Source organism: Rhinolophus sinicus, chromosome 6 (genome assembly GCF_057876585.1).
Source record: "Rhinolophus sinicus isolate RSI-liver-muscle chromosome 6, RSI-T2T, whole genome shotgun sequence".
Classification (NCBI taxonomy): Eukaryota; Metazoa; Chordata; class Mammalia; order Chiroptera; family Rhinolophidae; genus Rhinolophus; species Rhinolophus sinicus.
The window spans coordinates 15,070,556-15,090,228 of record NC_142506.1 but is presented as its reverse complement, the minus strand read 5'-3'; the positions used below and the strand labels follow the sequence as shown (position 1 = coordinate 15,090,228).

At 38.4% G+C, this 19,673-nt stretch overlaps 1 protein-coding gene across 15 annotated transcripts in view; it reads right to left on the bottom strand.

The window, feature by feature from the left end:
* ENPP2 (ectonucleotide pyrophosphatase/phosphodiesterase 2) overlaps positions 1-19,673 on the bottom strand; it is a 99,206-nt gene that overhangs the window by 56,562 nt on the left and 22,971 nt on the right. For 11 of the 15 annotated variants that reach the window (XM_088798967.1, XM_088798966.1, XM_088798970.1 and 8 more), the window contains exons 2-4: positions 16,184-16,286; positions 6,330-6,485; positions 2,203-2,328 (exon numbers count right to left, since the gene is read on the bottom strand). In XM_088798967.1, coding sequence (XP_088655093.1) covers positions 2,203-2,328; positions 6,330-6,485; positions 16,184-16,286 — 385 coding nt within the window. Of the gene's footprint in view, positions 1-2,202; positions 2,329-6,329; positions 6,486-16,183; positions 16,287-16,496; positions 16,649-19,673 lie in introns of those variants that run through there. The other 4 variants (XM_019715437.3, XM_019715742.3, XM_074317111.2 and 1 more) reach the window with 1 other exon arrangement.

Sequence of the window (19,673 nt, the reverse complement as noted above, 5' to 3'; positions counted from 1 at the left end):
TGATGGGATAGCTAAGGTTTAATAACCCCAAGTGGTTATATGTTTAGCCTTCAGATAAAACACGAGTACTGTCAGTGAACAAAATTTCATGTTTGTTTCCCTCCAGAAATAAACTATTTGGTCATTAGATGGAACATTCTTTTCTCAGCCACTAAACATCGCAAAGCCGTAAAAAAGCATGGCATGACTTCCCCGTATTTGGGGGGAAAGCCTTAGCATACTCAGGGATGATAGATGGAAAACTGTAACGGATTATTTGTCAACGGATCTGTGTACAGCCCTCAAATTTAGGAATAAAAACCAATGTTATCTTTCACTTTTATCTTCCACCAAGATCTGAGGGCACAAACCTATGTCTTTCTTGAGTTCCTTTATCAAGAATAGAGAACAGAAAAGAACTCAGATTAAAAAATGAGGTTTTCTTTCAAGAAAAAGGAAATTATCAAAGAGTATTTGCCTTGAAATGTTCTAAAACAAACAACAATTATGAGTCTTCAACATGGATGTAAGTAAAATTTGCGACCCAGACTTTGGAGATATTACTCCCGTGTAAAGAGCATTGGAAATCTCCTAGTCAGCAAGGATCTAACTATTGACAACTGTGCAAGTAAGTACCATGCTTCTTAAAATGGGGAAGTTTTTCCCCACATGTAATAACCCAGGGCACACACGTGAGCCTCACAAAAGTACTGCAATTAGAGTTTTAAACCAGCAAAAGCCACTGTTTAATGATTCAATGACCAATGATACCAAGGGCTTTTTCTTTATTTTCTCCTCTGACAGTCTTTGTGGCTTATTGGTACATTTATTACATAGGGAAATAAAAGGGAAGAGGAAATAAATTCTCAATCAAATTTATGCTTTATCAACAGTTACAATAATTGTCTGCGTAGAGGAAATTTTCCAAACTCAGGATTACTGTAATATCCTCTTGCCGCAACTGGACACTATACATGTTTCAGAATTGATTTGTTTTTTCCCTGAAATCTTTTTTTAACTTTTCTTTCAATTACAGTTGACATACACTATTATATTAGTGTCAGGTGTACAATATGATGAGTAGACATTTATGTAACTTAGAAAAGTGATCACCCAGATAAGATCAGTACCCATCTGACACCATACACAGTTATAACAATATGATTGACTATGTTCTCTATGCTTAACAGAAACTTTTCTTGAATGTTTCACATTACAGCTAGAAAGAAGGAATTAATTTAGACACTAAAAAGTGACTTGCAGGGGCAGCCAGTTTGCTCAGTTGGTTAGAGCGCAGTGCTCATAACACCCAGGTTGCCAGTTCGATTCCCACATGGGCCAGTGAGCTGCGCCCTCCACAATTAGATTGAAAACAATGACTTACTTGGAGCTGATGGGTCCTGGAAAAACACACTGTTCCCCAATATTTACCAATAAAAATTTTTTTAAAAAGTGACTTGCAAGCTTTACATAAAGATTCTGGGATCTTTCTATTAACGTCTATAAATGGGTGCCATGGCAACTTAAACTCCTTAAAGACGGAAATTGCATCTTTTATATTTTTGGTAGCCCATTGACTGGTATTTATGATTGGAATAAAACCATCACATTCTACAATCGACCATCTGAAGTCAGCATACCTGCATGGATTGCTTTGGGGTAGAACATGAGCTACTTGTGCCCTGATCCTCTTTACCAGAGGGCACTCCCCTCTCAGGCTGCAGCTAGTGCCTCAGTTTGCAGCTGACATCCAGTGGGTACGAAGGCCAGGCCTCCTTGTCGCAGGGTAAGAACTCTAGGATTCACTTTCCAGAGCCCACAGTAGAGCAGGCGAAGGAGCGATTTCCCCCAAACCACGTCCTTGCTTGCCTCCCCTTACTCCCACTTCTTCTGTTCCCTTACACGGTTTTTCTGCAGAGCCTCCCGTGTCCGGAAGTCCTATCTGAGGCCCTGCTTCTAGGAAATCAGACCTAAGGCCAAGACAGGAACTTTAGAAATCTCTTCATTACTATGGTTCTATGTCAGTATGGACTTTGGGGTTATTTCACATTATTCAAATGCAGGAAGCCAGGCGAAGGAAGAAGTAGGAGATATTACAAGCACACCACACTCCCTCCTTCCAAGCCCATATCCATGGCATTATACCCCCAACATCCGGGACCGCCTGGAGCACCTCCAGTGTGTATGCTTTTGAAGCTCAAGCCAATCCAAGGAAACATGTACCTTTGCAAACCACTTGGTAATTAGTACAACAGTCTCCCCTGGCCAAGCAGTCCTCGGAGCAGTGACAAGCATTGTCTTCATTTCTTACTTCTCCGCATCTGTCCTTCGTACATTCCCAGCCACCAGCTGCAATAGGCACAAGAAAACACTTTCACTGCTTCTCGCAAACCAGATGAAAGAGGCCACAATCCCTTACAAGGGTTGCCAACAAAAAGAGCTAGAATCCCACATCATTTAATCTGCTTGTGAAATTAGAGTTGGCTTCAGGCCCAGGTGATATTTGGAGGACTTACACATAGAACGAATGCCTAATTTTTCAAATCAGAGGGCGAAGCCAAATGCAATCGGGCTTCTCTGGAAAAAAAAAAAGGGAACCCTTACTGTTTGCGAACGGGTCTGACAGACCCAATAAAATGTATGGTTTGTAATAGGGGGTATATACCAGTGTAGGCATACTCACTGTTGCTCAGCTCTTTTATTTTCTGAAGTAGCTTTACTTAAATTTAATCAGCTCGATGTAAACACAAATGATAATGCCACTAAATGGCCTCTCCCTGCAATAAGATGCACTTGGAGGTTGAAGTCCTAAACAGATATGAAGAGTATATGGGGATATTAATAACACTCACAGTTCCAATCATTGACCAAAATAGGGCCCTGTCTACAATGACAGGTCAGAGTCCCCACTTTCAAGGAGGCCAGTGGATGGGTTACAGAGTTCTGTATGAACATGCTTGACGGAGAGGCCATGACTCATCCCTACCAAGAGGATACATTCAGAAAAGTAATATTTTCATTTTAAAGAGAGTGCTGTATTTTTTTTTGTTGGACTTTTTCATTCACTAGACGGTAAGCTCCAAGGCAGGAAAACACACATCTCCCCTTCCACTATTATATCTCCAGGGCCCAAGAATGCACCTGGCATATAGTAGGTAGGCCATGAACACTTATTAAGTCTCATTGAAAATTACCATGAAAATAAAATAGGACTCTTTTTAAATTCAGGATTGCTGTATTGTGAAACTTCATAGTTCATTCATGTATTCAACAAATATTTCTATTATATTTTCCATGTTCTGGGTGCTACAGGAGTCATGAAGAACGAGAAAGACATGGTTCTGTCTTCATGGAGCTTCCATTGCAATTAGGACAGACAGATCATAAGCAAGTAAACAAGACCATTTCAGCTTGTGCTAAGTACTGTGAAGGAAATAACAGGATGGGATTGATAGAAAGTGACAGTGTGGGGTGGGGTGGGGCGGTAGGAGCTGCTCCTTGAGGCAGAATGATCAGGAAAGACTTCTCTGGGCAAGAGGACACTCCAAGTCTTCCTCTCTTCAAATATGTCATAAGTGAAAGGTGATTATTTTAGAAAGCAATGCTGCTCCCTAGCAATGGCGTACGAAGAGATAATATTGTCATTGAGTAAACACATAAAAGGGGTATTCATCGCCATGCTAGAAAATCATGCAACGACTGTTTAACGTCCAGTCTTTTAGAATTACCTTTGCATCCTCGTTCCATTCTCTGATTTTTTTATATCCCTGATTTCCACTGCCTCACTTCCCAAGCAGATTAAATACTTGGAATTCCTTTATCCAGGACCCAACGGTTAGCAATTTTCCAAGGCTGCTTTGGCTAATAGAGATCATGGTTTGTTTTTTGTTTTTCCCGATTCAAGGATAAGTCTATCTGCCAACATACTTTTTTTTTCCTCCCCTAATTCCCTAAGAAAATCCCTTTGCTTACAAAAGAGCATCACTATTCACAAGCTAAATTTAGTGAAGAACTACTGACTTCATATAAGAATGAAACTTTAAAAATTCAGGGTTCGGAGTGAACTACAAGCAAGGTGTGAATCAGTCAGGTGGATAATTTTCAAGGCAAACATGACAATAAACAAAACATATTTAACTTTATTGTATAATAAGAAAGTTACATATAAGATCAGAAAAAAAACTTTAAAATATGAGAATATCAATTTTAAAAATGAGAATTACTGAAAAGGAAGTGGTGAAAGTCTCTTGTGCCCTCTGAGAGAAACACAAATTTTGAGAAGTGTCATTTTGTAATATCTATTTAAATTTTGAAAATGCATATATACTTCGATCCTCAAATCCCACTCCTAGGAATTTATCTTACGGAAAATAGAGAAAAACATGAATATGCTTGACTAATGTTCATTGATACATTGTTAATAATAGCAAAAGTGGGGGGAAATATAAATGCCCATCAATTACTCAATGAAGTAGGTTGGGTTTGTTCAACGGAATACTATGTAGGCATTCAAAAGGATGATGTGTGTAAAGATACATAAAAGCAGATATAGCCTCAAATGCATATAAATAGACACTTGTATAACTATGCATACACACGTGCATTCTAAACACACACATACTCAGAGTAGGCAGGGTTTACGCTGAAACACTAATGTGCTAATCTGTAGACAGTGCTTGTGTCAGCGTAGGAGACGCTCAAAGACTTTGATTTTCTCCTTCAACCTTTTTTATTACATTTGATTCTTCCACACAGGGCACAGGTTATCTTTATACAGAGGGAAATAAACTACTTTAAACCTGTTGCTGTAGTCCATATTTATTAAACCTGGGAAGAAAGGCATGCGCTATATTCAGAGAGAGCTAAGCTACAGTCGGGAGACCCATGGCACTTGGCAAGGAGCTCTGAGCTCAGGAATCCAGAGGGCTGGGATGACATGTCAGGGACACAATACTCAAGAAAGAGAGGAAACATCAAATGGTAGTTAGTTCCTCAGTGCCAAGCAAACACAGGCTGCTGGTTTGAAATCATGTTTTAGAGCCAAAGGACTCTGTTGGGACATCTGTTCCTTCCATACATCCAGTTTACAAGGTTCATTTAACTTTTCAGACCCACACTAAGGAAACCGGAGGAGTTCCAAAGGAAAGTAACCACCCCACTCACTCACATGGCCAAGTGCTTGGAAAAGTGTATTATGCAAAAAAACAACCTACTAACACTTTTCTTATTTGGGGGGCGGGGCTGGCAAACAAATCAGAACGAGTAAGGGATCTGATGTCAGTTTTCATATAAATGAAGGGTTACTTCCTCAATAAAGGTGAATAATGTCTCTGTTCTAATATCACGAGAAAGAGCAGACTAATGTCAGTGATAATGAGTTGGATTTTTGAATGAATCCTCTAACCATAAAAGTCCAAGAATGAGGAGCAATTTGTCAAGGGAGCGGTGGCAGCTCCCATCTAGGGGCTGAAGCACCGGGTTGATTCCCATGTTTCTCAGATCTGAGTGTGATGTTGCCCAGTGACAGGGTGCGACTTTCAAAGTCTCATCTGCAGTGTTGGGCTTTGGAAACAGAAGAGGTGGAATGGCAAAAGTCTCCGAAGGGGCTTTTGCTCAACTTGTGTGCATTCATTCAGAAGCCTGTATATTCTATTGATGGTTCCAGTAGAGAAGAAATATAAAGACAGTCCGGACGATTTTAGGGCTACCCGGAGCTTACAACCTTGAGTAGAATTCCATAGCAATTTTCTACTTGCACAAAGAATGGGGAGTAATGTCAGAGTAAACCCATAGTCACTATAAGATCAGATGAAATAAAACAAATCCTAGAAACTGTACAGACAAGTACAGATAGATTAGCTAGATAGATACATAGATAGATAAATAGATAGACGGCAGATAGATAGGTAGTTATAGATAGATAGATAGATGATAGATAGATAGATAGATAGATAGATAGATAGATAGATAGATAGATAGATAGATAAAAGGGAAAAAAACCCGACTCTTTAAGAATGTGCACAATTTCAGCCCATGTGCTCTAGAATTGAATGCAGGAATTGACAGCAAGAGACAGAAATAATGAATATGGGGAAAAAAAATACCTGACCACAAATATTTCCAAATCCAGCAAACAACAATTGCAGGTGCAAACAACCTTCTTTGGATGGGCCTTGTGTGTAAACAACGGTCACACGGGGTGTGTCTGTCATACAACTGCAATCATTCAAGAAATAAAACTACAACGCTCAGTTTGGTTTGGCAAAAGCAGGGTGGCAATGCCAGGGTGTACCATGGCGGGGGGTGTTTAAGCCACCTCTTCGAGGCTAAAGGACTCAAAAGTTGCATACCTGTCTTCAAACAAAGCTCATCAAAGTCATGACAGCAACTGGTATAGCTTTTACACAGGTTGTCACATCGACATTCTGGGGGTCCAACCTCTTGAAGCTCAAAGCATCTGCCCTTACAAGATCCGGAGGTGTTTGTCCAGGGGGAGTCCGATAACACTGCAAGATATAAGAAACAAAGGCAGTGAGGCTGGTGAGGGGGTCATATCACCTTGGAGGGGTGGCACTTGGGAAGTAGCACAGCGTGGTGATGCAGTCAGACTCTGGCTGTGCAACCTGGCTCCATCAGCTGCTGCTAGCTACGGTCCCTCAGCAAGTTGTTGAACTTTCTCGTGCCAGTTTCCTCATCTGTAAAGTGCCCGGATGAATAAAAGTAACTGGAGGTTATAATGAGCATTAAATGTAAACATCCATGTACAACACTTAGCAGGTGGTCAGACATATAGAAAGTGTAACAAGTTTTGACGATCAGTCTTATTACTTTTTACAATTATTATGATTACTGATCTTGGAGGGTTAGTGTCTTTGTGGATACCAAAGTTGCCAAGACAGAACAGAAATTTGATCTATACGCTTAGTAACAATAGCTCATTTCCCTATTTTAAAATCTATAGTTTCTTGGTTTTTTGTAAGGAAAATTGAACCTAAATGTTCTGAGTAGAGTCTGAACATACGGGATTGGAATAGAGGCTTTCAAAATCTCTTCCAGCCATAAAATCGACACCTGTAACTAGAGTTACACAAACACAAATGCCACAGTCTCGGCTTGTGAAAAATAAATCGTCTTTCATTATTTCCATATGATATGATCGTAATCTAGAAATCTCAAGAATCATGAAAACGTGAAAAGAAAAAAAGAATTAAGTGAGATAATTCCACAAATTTGTAACATACAGGCTATTAAATTCAAAAATTAAATGGAAGTTCCATTCATTGTAGTATTAAAAGAGAAAGTATCTAGGTATAAATTTAACAGGACATATAGAACCTATATGAAGAACACATTAAAACACTACACAAAGATATTCTAAAGGTTTTAATTAAATGGAAAGATATACCATTCTGGAGGTAAAAATATCAATATTATAAAAATATAAGTTCTTCCTAAAGATTCAATACAATCACAATAAAAATATGAAGAGGGTTTCTTGAAACTTGAGAGAATATTAAAAGTTTATCAAAAAAATAGATATGTGAAAATAGAAAAAAACGAAAAGGAGAAGTAATTTGGTAATGACTAGATAGTAAAATATATTCTGAAGTTAAATAATTAAAACAATTTGCCTGACCACTGCACTGTACACCTGAAGCTGAATAATACTGAATGTCAACTATAATCATATATATATACTGGTGCCAAAAAATTGTATACACATGACTTGTATTCATTTTTTGTAATCAGTATATATTGAGTATTATAATTTTAATACAGTTTTTTCCTTTCTTAAAGTGTGCATACTTTTTTTGGCACCCTCTGTATATATAGTCACAGGATGTGGAGTACAGCCTAGGAAATAGAGTCAATGGAATTGTAACAGCTGTATACGATGTCAGAGGGGTAGTAGATTGGGGGAGGGGGTTATCACTTTGTGAGGGGTGTAAATGTCTATTACATTGTTTTGTACACTTGAAACTAATAATGATTTAAAAAAGAGATTCCCACTTAAAAAAAAAAGTTTATTACTAGAAAATAAGTAGATCAGTGTTGGGAGGTAAGAAATAGAGCCAAATATATGAGAACTTATTTTATAATGAAAGTAAGATTTAAATCAGAAGAAGGAAAACTTAATCCATAAGTGAAAGAAGGATCAGTCAATAAGTAGGGTTGGAACCGGCTGACTAGAAAAAATAAATAAATAAACTGGAACCTTATCCCAGCTCATCAAATAATTAATTTCTGATGAACGGAAAGTACAAGCAGAGCCATGCCTGTTGCTAAAAGTAAAAATACTTGTAAAATAGAACACAATTTGGAAATATCAACTTTTTTAAATGCCTATAAATCTTTCACCCAGAAATGCCATTACTAGGAATTTATCTCTCATATATTTGCAAAAATTTGCCAAAATATATGTATAAGAAAGAATCACTATATCCACATTGCCCAGCCCTTAAGAAAAGAATGAGCAGTTCTGTATAGGCTAATATGGAATGATCTATAAAATATACACACACGTTTCTTAAAGATCAAAGTACAGAACAGTTTTATAATATTAGATTGTCTCTGTAACCGAGATAAAAAGAGCAATAAAGATAAAAATAAACACAGAGCTAGAGATGAGAAAGAGAAGGTGGGGGCAGAGGCATTGAGAAAAAGTGTAGCTGTGCATAACTTCTTAAAGATGCAGGTGTGAATAACCTTTTCTTTTTCCTGTAAGAAACGCTTTACAGGAATTACATTTGGGGAAGAATGACTGAAAAAGAGAGGCAAAGAGACTTTTTACTTTGCTGTAGTTTGAAATTTTTAAGATGTTTTACAAGTGTCTTTTTGTTTATTTATTTACTTCTCTCTCACACATATATATGTATATATACATGTGTATGTGTGTATATAAAATACATATTATGTAATATGTATTATGTGCAAATAATCTAACAAATGTTATTTATGACATACTATTTGCAACTTTATTTCCTTATTTACATGTTTATGAAATTTTCACTTTTTTTTATAATTAGTATGCATGACTTTAAAAATCAGAAAAAGACAAAAGCGGGGGAGGACAGATGCTCAATGATATTTCCAGGTTCACCGAAGCCGTTTATCTGAACACCCTGTTCATCCCTTACTCCTCGGGCCCCTTTGAAGTCAGAATCACCCCATTGTCGTCTTTATGGCATCAGATCAGTTCAACTAAAGCAAACAGATTCACTAGACCGTGAGATGTGAAACACTTTTGCATGGCTGATTCTGGGATGTTGAAATACATACAAACCACAGCAGTTCAGTTTAGGAAATAATGTCAGGTGTCCAATGCAGGGTATTACCTCTGGTTCATAAACCTCAATTTTCTATTGACTTTGGCCGACCTATCAACAGTGCACGCTGGACCCTAAGAAACTGTGGGGGGAAGGAGGGATTGAGAAATGAAAAAAGGAGAAATAGAGAAAGTCCTATAGTAGAAACAAAGATATGGTAACTGCTTATAATTATTCCTTTTTAAGGGTATTATTTAGACAGAATCACTCCAACAGCCATCTCATAAATTCTTTGTAGCATTCATTCTCATAAGCTGCATACGTACGAATGCTTAGCTATGCTTATAACTGAGACAATGAGATCTCACAACACATTGTTTGCGGTTGTTTACTTGTCCTGTGTCCTCTTCTTTATGCTGTTCATTTGAAATTTTCCTTCACTCATGCCCTTTGCTTTTCCTTCATCATAGTCTCTTCACTATCTCTTTCTTTACTTTCAAAATAGTTATGAATTTTTGGCCCATTTTTACCTTTCTTCGTCCACTCTATTAATGAGATTTCACTCTTTTCTTATTCACTCTCAGAGTGGGTCCCTCACTCTGTTTTTGAAAATAATTGAAGCTCACTCAATAGCTGGCTCCTATCAGTTAGAATACTCCTTGCCAATCCTTAAACTGAAGACAGCTTTGTTAATTAAGAAAGAGTTGCCACTACACTCATAATGCAAAGCTATTATCTCATAAAAAGTATTGCACTCACAATTAGGTGACCAATGGCTTTCAAATAAGAGTAAATTCCTGTGCCTGTGTGGATTGTGGATACATGTGCCAAAGTTCATTCTTGGCTAACTGGACTCCGCTGACAACGGTAGGAAGAGAAGTGGGAAGACGAAGGGAGCCATGTACTAGCTTGAATCCAATCATCCCAAGAATTGGAACGGCTGCACCTTTCTAAATAAAATAAAATGCTAGAGTAGAACAATACTCACTTTGCCTTTCTAGAGCCTGTTCCAATCCCGCCATCTTTGAGAACAAGCTCCAGCCCCTACTCCTTTTGTCGTTCTGTAATGCATATGGCATGCGGTGGCTTTTTCATTCCATGCCCAGGTCTCATGCCCTTCTTCCCATATCAGGCGAAGGGCAGATTTTAGGATTTCCCTTTTTATTATACCTGAAGGAGTCTCTGAAATCGGTAAAACCTTGTTTTATCTGACCTAAATCCAGAGAATATTGACGTGAGCACTCTGGCTCTATAATTTATTGAAAGGTGTGATGAAAACTGAAGGATCCGTGAACTTGTGGTTCCCCATAATTTCCACCTCAGATCAGTACTGAGGCTTCCGTAAAAGCTCAATACTAACAGGGAAGTAAAACACAAACAAAAACAAATCAAAACAACAACAATAAAAATTAAAACCTTAAAAGGATCAAGTCAGAAATGTGTGATAACAGGTCTGGAACTTTGTACAAGGCCCTTGCCAAGACTTTCATGAGATTCCAATTTTACGACTGCCTTTTTAATTACATATTTACATGACATTATTTTATTTCAAAGATACAAGTCAGTTCCAGAGTCTTGAAATGTAAAGGTTACAGGTCTATACTGACACATGTTTTTCTAAAACAGGGACTTCAAATTTTAAAACTTACATATGTACATATATGATACGCATTAAAACAATGCTATGCATTCCTTATTTTCACACAAGCATGATTTCACGATTTAAAAAACACCGATGTGAACCTGATTTCTTTCCTTCAAAGTCATAATTCTGATAGAAACAAGTGAAATTATTTGTATTTAATTAAGACCTTATTTCTAAAACATTCCATCTTACCATATATAGATACAGAGGTAGTATTGTAGACGTCTGGTGCCATTTAGATAGGGGGGGAAAACTGTTGATATTTTAATTAGACTATTGGAAAGAACCTAATTCAGGACAAGAGTTGTGACCTAAACATTACTTCATCCTGGACTCCCAGTCATATTTCCCTCCAAATCCCTCTGCAAAATGGAAAAGTTCAGATTTGAATGACAGCCAATGAGGGAGGCAGTATTTCAGTTTGAAAAGAGTTAGCTCAGCCTAACTGAAGCTGCAAGAGTCTTTCTTCTAAGTTACCTCTGGTCCTGAGGTCAGAGTTTGAGATATGGTACCCTATCTCGTCCTCCCGTTCTCTGTGGTTCTCAGCTCCAGTGTTACCTGACAGTGAGACTAAAGCCTGGAAATGGGTTCCAGACCCATTTTGCCGCCTCCTTTTCAAGAGCATTGAAACAGAACTGGTTCCATTCCCCTGTGTCTGAAGGGTAAACTGCAGGGAAAAGAGGCCTATAACGTGGATGACATTCCAGATGCCAACACACTCTAGAATTTAATGCTGCCTTAAGCCTTTTGTGGATTATATTCCTAGTCCTACTTTTTGTATCGAAGTTGCCATTTTGTCTTGATACTTTTGGGCTCATACCTTAGTAAGCAGCACTCACACACAGGATTGCATGTCAGTATCTCCGCTTCCTAAATACATCACTTTCTATAAATACTCATTACAACCAGCATCACTGTTCTCTTCTCGTCACAGCTGCTGGGCCAGTTTTCATTGATAATTTTGTTTTTAAATAAACAGGTCCACCTGGGAAGTTTTCAAACACTTGTACTTCAATGTGTTTATGAGTGCAACATCCTCATGCAGAAAGACCTCGTAAACTACAACAAAACCGATTCCTATGACTTCAATTTTAAAAATTAAAAACTGTAATTCAACTTCTAAACCACTCAAAGAGCATTTATGACGGTAGTCAGGAGTGTAAATCTGAATGATTTGCTAATCTGCTGCAAAACAATGAAACATTGTCATTTTAAATCACAGGTATTGACAATGCTATAAGGTAAAATTTTAAACACTGGCTTTCAAAACATAATTGAAGATAAATTAAACCTATTATCATATACTTGACGTGTTACATTCTCATCAGCATGAATATGGCATTTTGGTTAATAAAAACCTTTTTCAGATAGAAAGGCAACATCACGCCCATTTTTCTGGTTGGAAAATCAGATTTCTAGGTCTAGTTTGAGCGAGTAAAAGGCCTGGCTAAAATTTTCGGTCATCTGAATATAACTACAAAACTGTTTTCATTAACAAAGGATTTTTCAAATTTTGTACCAAGGCTCTGAATTGTTTCAGATGTTCTTTTTAGGACATGATTTTGGAAGATTTGGTGATTTTTTTGTTGATTCCAGAATCCATGTTGAGTCTATTGAAGACTGATTTCTGTTTATGCAAACAAGATAGAGGATTCTGTATAGTTTGAAGATAAATGAAAAACCACTACCCTTTTAACAAAGGACTGAAAAATCTGTGCCCTCCTTAGATTCGAATTCGGATCATTTCAATCTGCTGGTATTGACTTAACCCCTCCCCTGTTGGTTTCTACATTCAATTTAACATAAAATCCCATGACATGATATTCCTCAAGAGACAGCTTTCCTTACACAGCAAGGACTGTTCTATCTGCCAGCCTTGCAGTTTCCTACATGCTACTCTCCCATCATTTAAATAGCTTTGCCATCTCAATGTAAAATGAGATTCCTAAAGTTATCAAATGAAAGTGAACCTTCTCATTCCTATTATTATTGTCTTGTCTCTACGAGTCACAAAGAAAAGCTTTGTGCATCAAGCTGTTAGAGATACTTGTCATTTCACACTGACCCATGAATTTCATTCACAATCACATACTTTTAAACTTTCAAGCCACCAAAAATGATGATGAATGAAACTGAGCTCTCAAGTCTCTTAGCCAGCTATTCGTGAGCTCACACATCCCCCTTTGTCTTTAAAGTATTAGGTTGCTTATTATTTCAGAGGATACCCCATTTTCACATGGAGGCTGAAAGAGTATCTATCACAAACTTCAGTAAAATAGACGCCACCGTAACACCACAAACACACACATATGCACGTACATGAACGCACACACACCTGTATTCACGTCAATTCTCTCGCAATCTGAAAGGTGAATTGAGCTAGCTACATTGGATGTATGGGACAAAGCTGTCCAACTAGAGTGCACTTATTATTTACATTTTCTTTGAAAATTTCTGTGAGCCGTCTCATTTACCCGATTGCCCATTGTATTTACCCAACGGAAGTATAATTAGCTCTGCTCATCTGATATCTTCTAAAAAATCTATAGATCGTTTATGATCTGCTAGAAGAAATCTTATGCCTCCATTACTTCCAGTAGATCACTAGGTCCTGACAATAAATCCAGCTAACAAGTGTGCTAGTTAATTAATTATAACCATTTGTTTGCACTGCCACAGCCTTGAAACTAACACCCCAGTCCATAGTACAGCATTGAGGGGCTGCATGTGTGTAGAATGTTCTCAGCACTTGTTGAGAACTCTGAGAAATGACGTTTATTTCACAAGAAAGTGCATGTGTTTAAAAGGGAGATCTTGCTCTGGTCAGTCTGATGCTGGCCCTATGTTAACACCCTTTGTGTTCCCTCTATTTGGTGAAAACCTAGAAGCACTGAGCTTCCCAGGATTTCTTTGAACATAAAAGTGTTGCATAGAGGCATGGCTGCCCTTCTTCCTAGTATCTTGTTCTAATACATATAGAACAGTCTGCCCGGGGTTTTCTGATGTGAAGTCTTTGCTGACAGAATAACCAACCATATGTCTTATTTGAGAAAGGCCCGTTCTAGGCACATGTTACATTTGATAAGATAAAAATGCTTCAACTCTCTGCACGAAGCTGTTACCCAGTTTCCAAAGTACATGTCTGGTCTTTATTCAGGAGACATCAACCACGGCGCCCAATACCAGACAAGCTACGTCAATAGAAAAATTAAAAAATAAAAAGAGTGCCAGCATACCAAAATCCTAAAACTCAGACTTAAATGGCATTGTATTCCAAGACTCAGCTTCATATAAATAGCATTTTCACTAATAAACTATTTTAGATGAAAGCATAAAGGCCTAAAAATAATTTATGATGTAAATAAATAATGCAAAAAAGCAAACATTTTGTAGTATACATACTTCAGATCGTTTCACTTTATAGAGTATAACATAGATTATATTATTTGCTCAGAAGCAGCATTAATTCATTAGTTCCTATAGCTGTTTCTTAAAATGTATATAAACAATTTATAATATACAAATAGATTCAAGGATTAATAAATCTCTTCTATGTTGTCAAGTAGAAAGCACATAAATTCAGAGGCACTGAAACAGAACAGATAGTATCATGGGCTTTTTAATTTTTTAATTTTTAATCCAGAAGAAAAATTAGAAATCATCCAGGCCTGCTCCTCATTGTACAGCTAACACAACGGACTTGGCAAGTGACTTGCCCAAGATCACACAGCAAATTATATGGATCCCGGGTGCCAATCCAGGACTTGCATGACTGTTTTCCCAAAAAAAAAAAAAAAAAAAAAAAAAGTCGACTTTGAAAATGAGTGACTTGATTTTACACATTCATTAAAGAAGCGGGTTTTAATATCAGTTTTAGCCATATGACCTAGTAACATGAAACAGAAAAAAAAAAGTTCCTTTGAGGCTGCATTGGAAACAACCAGCAATGAATGGGCTCTCAAGCTGCTAGCTTGCCCCCGTGACATCCTAAGGACTCAATCCCCCTTTCCATTCATAAGCAGTGACAATGTTAATGGGAGTTATACTTGTCTGGAACGAGAAAAAGAGGTCTTTGAAGGGAGCATTTGTTACCAATAAAAACAGGAGTCTCTGGCCCAGTGATCCACTCCCCTCTCTCTCCCCAACATAAGACAAGTCATTTTGTCCATTTGGCTCCATTGGGGGTGCAATTTTTATGATTTGTTTTCTCACTTTTCACCCCAACCACACCCCACTTTGACTCACGAAACTACTTCCAATATAAAATTACTTTCCACCTCCTGGCATGACGCAAAAGTGACTTACTTGAAGACTTAGAATTCCACCGACATATGCATCATAGCTTGGTTAATAAAAGCTCGTGCTGGCTGAACAGAGACAGGTGAACGCCTTTTATACTGGGCAGGTCAAGAACTACAGAGCAATACAAAAGTCACAGGAAGGCAGACCAACGTGCTTAGACGTCAGCGAAAGTCAAGAAAATATTGCCCCCTAGAGTACCCTTACTTAATATGTAATTTTTACTTATAAAACCATCAGCAGCTCCAATTTCCAGGAAATTAACCAACTCATTACTTAATACCTGGTCAGTGAAGCCCCCTCCATCTGCACAAGGAGCTCCTTTATAAGAATTCCCACCCTGCTTATGGCACAGTGTATTGTGAAAGGAAAGTCTTTCACCTCGGTTCTGTTAGTTAGTCAAGGTACACCATTAAAACTTACCTTTCTTTGCGCCAAACGAAAACACAACGAGTGCAGGTCGACTTTATAAGCTCTTTTAAGCACCTCCTCTCTTTTATGTTTTTCCTATTTTAGGTAAATCTTAATCTGATAGTCCTAAATTTCTGAAGTTTCATAAAGACAGTTCACTGTCTTTTTTACTTCCATACCTTTTCTCCCTGATGTCAGAACTTTCTGGAGATACACACTACTTCCTATATCACATGACAAGTCAGATTCATGTAGCGCCAATATTAAACCAGCACCTGTTCTCAGCTCTTCTATTTCAGCCTTGTCTACTAACAAGAGTTTTAATTGTATCTTAACACATATGGATGTCAGAGTGCAAAGAATTAAATAGGCAGTTATCATGAAGGAATCATAAATGTTCTCTGTGTAAAACCATGTTCTCTCACCTGAATGATACACAGAGCTGGCTTTCTTCCAGAGAAATCCAGGACTAATTTAGTTAGACTGACTGCAAGATTACCTTGAAGAGGACTTTCTTAGTGAGCTCATAGCGATCACCTAGTAAGTTCAAAGGATGGAAAATGCAAAGAGTGGCTCCACTTACCTGTAGGAGGGCCTTCATCCCACCCTTCGGCCCTCTTAACTCGATTTGCTGTGAATCCTAAGCAGATATTGGCTCCAATAGCAAAAGTGAACAGGGATATTACCTAAGGGGATAAAGAGGTCGAGTTGTCAAACACAGCTAGTAGACAAGACTAAATCGAATAATCTGCAGGTCATTCAAATGACTGCAGCATCGTCCCCCCCAAGCCCGCAACTTGCAAAATGCACCATTCAGTGCTGTCTTAATTGCGAAAACAAACAGAAGCCTTCAAAATCAGGAACTGATTCAAAAGCTCATTCCATGCTTCTCCTACCTGACACGACTGGAGTGGGCTGCTCCCTGCCATGGCAGAGGGTTCTTGGAAAGCCTTTTGCAGTGTGTCCTCTCTGCCTACCCTGAGGACACTGCTTTTTGGGGCTCTGAGCTCACTCTATTAACTACAAGTAATCCCACCTGGGAGGTTGACAGGCTCCTCTGATTTGTCCAAAGCTTGATTTCATCACAGGCTGTTCACAAATCACAGCTCTGAGCATAAGAGGCTTGAAACATCAGCCTCCTACTCCCCACCCCCTTATGGGTCCCTCCCCTAACACACAGACACTTTCATGTGGTTTCCTCTGGTAACATGAGGGTTTCTTGTGTTGCTCTAGCCAATAACAGCTCATGTTCATTTTCCTTCCCTCACAAAAACACGGTGTTTAAAAAAGAAACCAAATGTATTTTATCCTATCCGACAAAAATGAAACAGAACCATAAAAGGGTTTTGACCAGCTTTGAAAGCTTTTAAGGTTTACAATGTAGTTATTCAATGTCCACGACCTCACAACTTTACTTTTTTTAAACAAGGAAAGTTTTACAATTTATAAACCTAATAACTTTCCCTGTCTTTCTCATTTATTTATTTTTCTGGCAGTTTAAACGGCCCTGTCCCTCTTGCCACGGTCTCAGCTACTCCTGATTTCTCACGTATTTCTCACCATCAAATCTCCCAAGACTGTAACTAACAAAAGAGATAACATTATTTTTTCCCCATGTTGTTAGAGTTTAGAGAAGTAACTTTTATCAAAACACTGGGAATGCCAGCTAAGCAGCATAAAGTCCTCTGCCCTATAAGGAGGGACAAAATAATTTCAGTTTCTTCCTCCTCTTCCCCAAAAAACTGTCAGCTTTTTTTTGGGGGGGGGGGTGAGGGGGGTGGTGGAGGAGTGGACAGGGAAGCTTTATTAATGATTGAATTTAGGAAGGAAATCTCAATGGTAGCAAGAATTTAACTTTAAAGAATTGTTTCCCTGGTTAGTTGCCAGTTAAGTGATCATCCAGCCACCAAAAAACGGTGTCCTTTGAGACTCTTGTGAGTGTTAAAGTTTCTTTACTAAGCTATTTGGCAACCAAGAGAGACTTCGAAAAGAAATCAAGGCCTCTAAATCTGAAAGTTATTTAAATATTGTACGCTTTTAGGATTGAAATGAGGGAAGAAGGCTTGTCCTAGGCTTTTCTCCCCAGGCCCAGGGACCACCATTCTTGCACAGAGCATATGTGTGTACATACACAAATACACCACTTACCATGCAACAAATTACTAACGGAGCAGTGGCTGTGCTCAAATAAAACACGATAGTGCACACGCAAGAACTTGTTTACAGTGGGTTGCACAGTAAGCCTGGGTTTCATTATATATTCTAGAGTTTAGTAACAGCTCATTGAGAAAAAGAAAACACACGGCCAACCTTTAAGTTGCCTTTCTCAAATGCTTTTAGTTTTGCACTCTCTTGCAGAGATGGCACACTCATGCATTTTTCTGTAGACGTCTCTCGCTTCAGTCTGTGGGACATACTGAAATGATTTGGCGTCGGGCATTAGGCAAGGCTTATGAAAGATGTTAACCCCATGGAAGAGGTTTCTACTATTGATGTTCAATTTCGAGATGCAGGCCTGCTTTTACAGACACACACTACAAACCCCAAAGGGAACCCTCAAGACAGCCCTGAGATGGCATTCGATGCCACGGCATTGCAAATATTCTCAAAAAAACCCTGCCTCCTCTTCTGCCCAACTTCCTCAGCTCTTGCTCGTGTCCAACAACTTTAGATTCTGTCTATTGGATTGTAGAAACTTAGCTTGAGGACAATAAAGGCTCCCCTTGGGAAAAAAAAAATTAGACCGAGAAGCTGAACATCATTCATTCATCTTTTGACATGAAGAGTAGCAATGTGGCGGGGGCTTAAGTGTAATAGCCAAGTTGACCCATAATTGGCTTCTGTACAGCACTTGTTACCAATTATCTAAGATTGAGCTCAGTCACTATTTCTGTTCACCGTTCCGCCAAAGAACTTTATCTTCAATCAGGTCATTATGAAGATGGAACTCATTAACAGACACATACACACAAGCGCACATGTGCCCACGTGCACACACACGCCATCTCACCACAGCTAACCAGAATTTTACTACAAGTCATCATTATACATTAATTGTCAGGATTACCAACATCCCTACCTCGGGCATCAATTAACTACAAAATACAATGACTTCTCATTGTCTAAAACTGAGAAAACCAAAAGGTCTGACAATGCACACGAAAGGTCTAGAAGATCAACTGAAATGGCTAAAAGGTAGTCCAAACCCTTCTATAACAAAACCAAAATAAGAAAGTCCACCTGCTCTCCTGTTGAAGATTGCAGTATAACGTTATCCACGGTTGGGTCAATGAACAAGAAAGTGTATGAGAAAAACTAAAATTAACTTTCAGCATGACTAACTAACCCAGCTGTATTTCAGAAAACACTGCCCCCTGGTAGAAGAAAACCTACAATTATAAACAAATCTTTGACAGTTTCAGGCTCTAGAAATCACTCTTGCGGTTAATCAGGCTTTATTGGGCATAAGAATCACCCTGCGAGCTTGTTTAAAATGTTGATGCATCTGGCCTAGTCCCCAAGAGTCTGATTCATTAGATCTAGAAGGTGGGGAGAAGGAAGGGGGATTTTAGGGGGCCAGACAAAAACTGGCACAATAGTTTATTCTGATGCAAGTAATGAATGTAAGGACCACATTTAGAGACATGGAGCATTAGAATAAATTACTCTGAGTTAATGTGTTTATGCTCTGAATGATGAATTGCTTGGTCTAATTCATAATGTAATTTTAATATATTGTTAATAGTATTTACTATTAATTGGACATTAAGGTTTAAATCTCTTCATGACAAACCATGGCTGCTCCTCCACGGACATCATCTCCAAAATGTAAGCAGCAGAACAGTCTTTTATTTACTTTGCTGGTGGCACAAAGCAGCAGTGTGTGTATTGCTTAATTGCAATACAGTAGTTGCATTTATACAAATGCACAGTCTACCTTTTCATGAAATGGTTCTGTGAATCCTTGTTCCCAAGCTCTGATTAAGGTAAGAGGGCTTGAGGTTAACAGCGAGATCTGAAAGATATGTAATTGAGGGTTGTCATTCTTGTCTCCTGTGGTTAATCACGAAATT